The following is a 7,008-nucleotide window of genomic DNA, read 5'->3' on the forward strand; positions in this document are numbered from 1 at the left end:
CAGTTTGTGCATTTAAAGCCCAAATGTTCCAATCCTGCTGCTTCTTTCTCCTCAACTTTTCTGGTATTCCTTCTTTTTCTACACCCCAGTTACAACAAGGGGAAAAAAGGAATAAAATCCAGCCTTTCCAGGTGGGTAAAGAACTGCACGTCTGTGTGAGGGTTTTTTTTTCAGTTATCTGCTCTACAGAGAGAATAAGCTAACAACTCCCTGGCAAAGAAACTTGGAGAGCACTTTCCCTCGAAAGGCAGAGGCTGCCTGGCACAGGAACAGATTCAGGGATGAGTTTGGGAGTGAAACATCACCTGTCCCTCCCAGCTGTTCCCTCTGCAGCACTTCCCCAGGGTCTGGAGGCAGCGCAGGAGCCAAGCACGTCCTCAGCTCTGCAGCCCAGAGACTCCTCCTGCAAAGCTGCTGCCCCTCCAGAGCGAGAGCCCCGTGCAGGTGGCACTGGGGTGGCACTGGGGTGGCACCGGGGTGGCACTGCCCCTCACCTGGGGGTTCATGACTTTCCTGAAGACGACTGAAAATGTTAAAAGTAACTGCTCGATTTCCCCCCCCCCTCCCCAGTCCTTCAGCACTCCTGGGAAGTGTTCAATTAAAATAAATGAGGCCACATCTGAAAGGTGTTCCAAATCTCCTCACATTTAGCCCATAATGGGTTATTTTGATAGGAGAGCATTTATTCCCATACTAAAAATGTTTTCCAAGCTAAAATAGTTTAATTCCTCAAAGGAGAAGTAACTCAGTTAAAGACCACAGGTTTCCATTTTGTGGGTTATGCCTCTGTACACCAGACCTATTTTCCAATTCCTACCCAATAAATCATCTTAGAATTTAGAGTTAAAATTCCCTTTTTTTTTTTTTTTTAATGGGACTTTGAGATACCTTTTAGGAAAAACTGTTGTAACATGAGCTTCAGGGATACCATGCAATTTCTTTTCAGTTAACAGAAAGTTCTGTCCCTGCCATTAAAGCCACACATATTAACCTGATCTTTTTGGTGTATTTTTTTCTGGTGAAACATGAATTTTAATTACATCCAGCAGTAGAATCAGGTGCTATAATAAAGGAGCAGAGATAAATAGATGAAAAGGTGAGAGCCAGGATAAGAGGATATGCAGAGGAGGCACGGCACAGATGAAAAGGGATGAACACAAGGACCTGACAAAGCCCAGAGTGGCTGAAAGCAGCTCCTGAGATAACAAATTCTGCTTTTCACAGGAACACTCTCCAATGCAGCCAATTCAGATTTCACACTTGGCCATCCAGTGAGGACACACTGCCCAGACAGAGGCCAATTCTGAGTCCTGAGAAAGAAAAATACTCTTTTAATAAGCTTGAAGTACCCTGAACGACTCACTAATAATAACATCCCTCTGGTCTGAGCAGCACCAAACCCAGCAAGGTTCAGTGGTTTTGGTGCTGTCCCAAAACCAAAAGTGGTTGAGTTTGAAGCTGGTACAAAAAGCTCAGTGTTGCAACAGCTCCAAGGTTGTGCCCTTTGTCCTCAGGGAACAGCAAAGTCCACCCAGCTCAGATTTATCCACAAGGAAGTGAAGTTAAAGTTCCAACCTGCAGATAACTCTGTCTCCCATCAGAGTACATCAGGAATTAAAGGGGTTTTTTTTTGTTTTGAACACACAGGTTTTTAAGGAATAAGGAATGTCCAAGCATGCACTAATGGCACAGATCACCCTAAGGAGAGCAGCTCACGAGGCACACTCAGAGGCAATTATGACATTCAGAAGGAATTCCAAGACAACAACTTCGAAAAGAAGATTTGAGGCAGAAGGAGTGCAGCTGTTGCAGCCTACTCACCTTCCTCATTGCTGCCACCCACTTGAAAGCTGCTGAGCCTCCTCCTACCCTTCCCCACAGCAATTACAAACACCAGTGACTTCAGCAGCTCGGCAGGACACGAAACAAAGCTCAGACTAACAAAGAGAGCTCACCTCCCACTGCACAAGTGGAAAGTGGATTTTGGAACCCTCATCTGAAAACAGGGGATGAAGCCATTGGTACAACTGTCACTTATCCCATAAGGAATAAAGGAAAGTCTATTCCATGCTGCAGAAATGATGGATTGGAAGAAGGAGGACTGACATAACAGAGACTGTTTCAATGGGAAAATTAATACATAAAGAAGAGCTGATGTACGTTATCATACGGTGTTAGGAAGCATGAGAATCCCCCCATCAAACTGAGGTGAAACAATCGCTAAAAGAGCAGAATTCCTAACAGCAAAACAGCACCAAAATCCACTGCCCAAACACAACACACTGGTCTCCAAGGCATGAAAGAATAACACCACATTTTCTCCACCTCAACCCACATTGTCACCATTAACTAAACCAGGATACCCACTTGTTGGTAAGCACAGAAAACAAGGGCAGGAGAAGAAAACCCTGAAGAAATGTCGTAGGCACAGTTGGAAAGAGATAACCTGGATTCAGAGCACTTTATAGATAAATAGCTGACATCAAACATAACCCCTTCTCTCAGGTCACCTTCATGACCTGCCAAGCAAAACCGGAATAAAACGGGAATCTTGCTGCTTTATTATCTGCTGTAAACACCACACGACACTGGCTAAAGAAATAAAAACCAGACGAGGTGTTTAACCCCGGTCAGCAGAAATGCTCCCATGGATTTGGGCCTCACATCCAAGAGCCCCAGGCAGCCCACAGGGATGGCGGGATCACCCAGCCGGGATATCACAGCACATTTCCAGTGGAAAAGCACACAAAGGCCATCGCTGTCTGCCTCTCCGCAGGGAGCAGGACACATTTCTCCCTGTGTCATCAGGCACCGTCCCTTGGGCCGGAGCGAGTCTCTCCCACCTTCCCGGGGCTCTGGAGGAGCGCAGCCGCTCTCCAGCGCGGTGAGGGGGCAGCGGCTCATTTCTCACCCTCAAGGCCGGCAGCAGCAGCCTCCCCTCCCGCCCTGCTCCTCCACAGCATTCCCGGCTCCCTCATCTCGCACAGCACCGCGGCCGCCCGGCCCGGGGGTCCCCTCAGAGCCGGAGGGGCCGTGAGGGGAGCGGGCGGCGAGGGGCGCGATGGGCAGCGCTGAGGGGCCCCGTTGAGGGCCCGGTGAGGAGACCCCCGCCCGCAGGGAGAGCCCCGGGCCCGGCCCCGCACTCACCACGCTCCGGCGGCTCCGCTCGGCCCGGCACAACGCGGAACTGGGCCCGGCACAACACGCCCCGTCCCGCCCCGGGCTCCGTCACTTCCCGAGCGCCGCGGCCCCGTCACCTCCGGGCGGGCGCGGCGGAGCGGCCGGGCGGGAGCGGCAGGTGAGCGCTGAGGGGATGCTGCCCCATGGCCCCCTCGGTTTCCCCCTCAGGGCCGCGGGGTCCCGCACGGTGCTGTCCCTGCTCGGTCTTTGCCCTCCGTGTCCGCTCGGGCCTGGCGGGACTGAGGAGATGGAGGCGGCCCCACTCCTCAGCTGAATTTGGGTATTGATTTAAAATCTCCGGCATTTCACAGTTTCTCTCCCCGTTTTTAGGTGTAATGAGGAAAGGCTGAGAGAATTGGGAGTGTTCAACCTGGAGAAGAGAAGCTCTGAGGGGACCTAATTGCGGCCTTCCAGCAGGTGAAGGGAATTTACGGGAGAGGTGGGGCGAGGCTAATTCCAGAGGCCTGGGGTGATCGAAGAAGGGAGAATGGTTCACACTGACAGACAGGACGGTTAATTGGATATCAGGAAAACATTTTTCCCTGTGAGGGTGGTGAGACCCTGGCACCAGAGCAGCTGTGGCTGCCCCATCCCTGGAAGTGTCCAAGGCCAGGCTGGACAGAGCTTGGAGAAATCTCAGATAGTGTCCCATCCCTGGCCATGGCAGAAGTTGGAACAGATGAGCTTTAAGGCCCTTTCCAACACAAACCATTCTATAATTCTATGATAATTTCCCATTTTATCTTAGCTCTGAGTCAAAGCCCATCACCAGTGAGGTGTTTGCAGTCAGAAAGCTGCAAACTGTGTCTGCACAAAGCTGTGTCTGGGGAGCTGTTCCTTTGTGTTTCTAACAAATGTTCTTTGTCTTCAAATAACCAAGTGAAAACCAGGTGAGAGCGCACAAAATGCTCTCAGAAGCCGAGAAACCCTCCAGTAAATTTTGTCTTTCTCCCCTTCCAGAGGCAGTCTCCAAAATCCACCATGATTTCTCTCTTTGAGCCCGAGGTTGTGAACGTCATCATCGGAGTGGTGTGCGGTGTGTGCCTGGGCTGGGGCATCCGGGGGCGGCTCCGCAGGAAGCCTGGAGGAGCTGGAGCAGTGCCAGACCCTTCCAGCAGCCTGGGGGGCGAGCCTGACATCATGGGGGAGACAGGGGAGCTCAAGCTGGTGCTGATCGTCCGCAACGACCTGAAGATGGGCAAGGGCAAAGTGGCAGCGCAGTGCTCCCACGCTGCTGTCTCTGCCTACAAGCAGGTTCACAAGAGGAATCCCGAGCTCCTGAAGCAGTGGGAATATTGTGGACAGCCCAAAGTGGTGCTCAAGGCTCCCGATGAAGAGACTCTGGTGCAGCTGCTGGCTGAGGCCAAGAGCCTGGGGCTGACTGTGAGCTTGATACAGGATGCTGGGCGCACTCAGATAGCTCCAGGCTCCAGGACAGTCCTTGGGATCGGACCAGGACCAGCTGATGTCATAGATAAAGTGTCTGGTCACCTGAAACTCTTCTGAACCGGTACCAAAAACACCTGGATGTGTTCATGTATGTCGGTGCTGAAGGAATGAAAATCTAAGTTGGGTTTTTTTGCCATCTCTTTCCTCAGTGTTAATAAAATAAGCAAGTTTTGTAACATTTAATTTGTAAATCATGAGTTTCTCTAGCTTTTGTTCCAAAAGTGGGAAAGAATATTCTAGGCTCAGGGCAGTTGAGGAAAGCAGAGCTGGCACAAGAAGGAACCCAGGAAATTTGCAATTTGTGCAACTGGTTGAGGATTTTGCACGTTGGTTAATGACTTTAAGTTTCCTCTTTCTGCCTGTTTTCTGTGAATACATTCTTTAATTCAGAAAGGCTCAGCTGCTGAAGCAGTTAAGGACTGGAGCTGGGGGTAACTGTAGCCAACTTCCTGCCCAAACAACTGCTGCAACAACTTGTAACTGGTACCAGGCTGACCAGTTCAACTGGATTTACAGCCCAGACCAGTAACAGTTGTGGGGAGCAGCTGTAAGCTGAGCTTCCTCTGGAGGGGCCTGTGTAGCTCCTACATGTGCAAAAATGTGCAGTTAAACCAAGGTGTGGGGAGTTACCCTCCATTAAACAACTGGGCACTCAGGGCCAGGCTTAAATCCTGGTTTTATTGGGATTAACAGGCACTCCTGGGTTTAAGGAAGCACCTTGTTATAGGTATTACTGCACAGTTCAGAGCACCTTGGGGGTTCCAGTAAATTCTGCTTGAAATTTGTGAAAGTTCTGCTGTTAAACACCTTTGCCAACCTCTCAGCCACGCGCTCCAGCTGAGTGTTGTGAACCAGGAAGGAGAAGGAACAGGGTTGATCTCCATCTCCACAGAGCCAGAGGGAATGGCAGAGGGGCTAAAATGTCAATAAACACAGAGGATGGAAATGTTTTTATACTGCACCTCTTAGAGGCAGAATCCTTTTCAGGGATTCATTGCAGGCTTTGCTCCACCTCTGCTGACCATGGAGAGCCTGGGGCAGGTGAGCCCTGCCAGCCCCAGTCCATGCAAGTGCTGCAGTGCCCAGGATCACAGCACACAGCTCTGGAGCTCACAGGAGGAACAGAGTGGGATCTGCATCCTGATGCCCTGAGTGGCTCCTGGATAAGGAACAAGGAGTAGGATCTGGATCCTGATGCCCAGAGTGGCTCCTGGATAAGGAACAGGGAGTGGGATCTGCATCCTGATGCCCTGAGTGGCTCCTGGATAAAGAACAGGGAATGGGATCTGCATCCTGATGCCCAGAGTGGCTCCTGGCTAAGGAACAGGGAATGAGATCTGGATCCTGATGCCCAGAGTGGCTCCTGGATAAGGAACAGAGTGGGATCTGGATCCTGATGCCCTGAGTGGCTCCTGGATAAGGAACATGGAGTAGGATCTGCATCCTGATGCCCAGAGTGGCTCCTGGCTAAGGAACAGGGAATGGGATCTGGATCCTGATGCCCAGAGTGGCTCCTGGATAAGGAACAGAGTGGGATCTGGATCCTGATGCCCTGAGTGGCTCCTGGATAAAGAACAGGGAGAGGGATCTGGATCCTGATGCCCAGAGTAGCTCCTGGATAAAGAACAGAGAGTGGGATCTGCATCCTGATGCCCAGAGTGGCTCCTGGATAAAGAACAGGGAATGAGATCTGGATCCTGATGCCCAGAGTGGCTCCTGGATAAAGAACAGGGAATGGGATCTGGATCCTGATGCCCAGAGTGGCTCCTGGCTAAGGAACAGGGAGTGGGATCTGCATCCTGATGCCCAGAGTGGCTCCTGGATAAGGAACAGGGAATGGGATCTGCATCCTGATGCCCAGAGTGACTCCTGGATAAAGAACAGGGAATGGGATCTGGATCCTGATGCCCAGAGTGGCTCCTGGATAAGGAACAGGGAATGGGATCTGCATCCTGATGCCCAGAGTGGCTCCTGGATAAGGAACAGGGAGAGGGATCTGGATCCTGATGCCCTGAGTGGTTCCTGGGTTAAGGAACAGGGAGTGGGATCTGGATCCTGATGCCCAGAGTGGCTCCTGGCTAAGGAACAGAGTGGGATCTGGATCCTGATGCCCTGAGTGGTTCCTGGGTTAAGGAACAGGGAGTGGGATCTGCATCCTGATGCCCAGAGTGGCTCCTGGATAAGGAACAGAGTGGGATCTGGATCCTGATGCCCAGAGTGGCTCCTGGCTAAGGAACAGAGAGTGGGATCTGGATCCTGATGCCCAGAGTGGTTCCTGGGTTAAGGAACAGGGAGTGGGATCTGCATCCTGATGCCCAGAGTGGCTCCTGGATAAGGAACAGAGTGGGATCTGGATCCTGATGCCCAGAGTGGCTCCTG

The 7,008-nt window shown here is 51.5% G+C and overlaps 2 protein-coding genes across 4 annotated transcripts in view; one reads left to right on the plus strand and one right to left on the minus strand.

Moving 5' to 3' along the window:
* The window catches only part of VMP1 (vacuole membrane protein 1), a 69,294-nt gene extending 65,992 nt beyond the window's left edge, over positions 1–3,302 (minus strand). The window contains exon 1 of the mRNA XM_074557332.1: positions 3,148–3,302. The gene's annotated coding sequence lies outside the window, so the exon portion shown is untranslated. The remainder of the gene's footprint in view (positions 1–3,147) is intronic.
* Positions 1–4,812, plus strand: part of PTRH2 (peptidyl-tRNA hydrolase 2) — an 86,153-nt gene extending 81,341 nt beyond the window's left edge. Inside the window, exons 1-3 of one of the 3 annotated variants that reach the window (XM_074557334.1) lie at positions 3,151–3,298; positions 3,511–3,619; positions 4,141–4,812. In XM_074557334.1, coding sequence (XP_074413435.1) covers positions 4,162–4,686 — 525 coding nt within the window. In that variant the 5' untranslated portion in view covers positions 3,151–3,298; positions 3,511–3,619; positions 4,141–4,161 and the 3' untranslated portion in view covers positions 4,687–4,812. Of the gene's footprint in view, positions 1–3,150; positions 3,299–3,509; positions 3,620–4,140 lie in introns of those variants that run through there. The other 2 variants (XM_005495553.3, XM_074557333.1) reach the window with 2 other exon arrangements.
* Positions 4,813–7,008: the final 2,196 nt, after the last annotated feature.

This window comes from Zonotrichia albicollis, chromosome 22, assembly GCF_047830755.1.
Source record: "Zonotrichia albicollis isolate bZonAlb1 chromosome 22, bZonAlb1.hap1, whole genome shotgun sequence".
Classification (NCBI taxonomy): domain Eukaryota; kingdom Metazoa; phylum Chordata; class Aves; order Passeriformes; family Passerellidae; genus Zonotrichia; species Zonotrichia albicollis.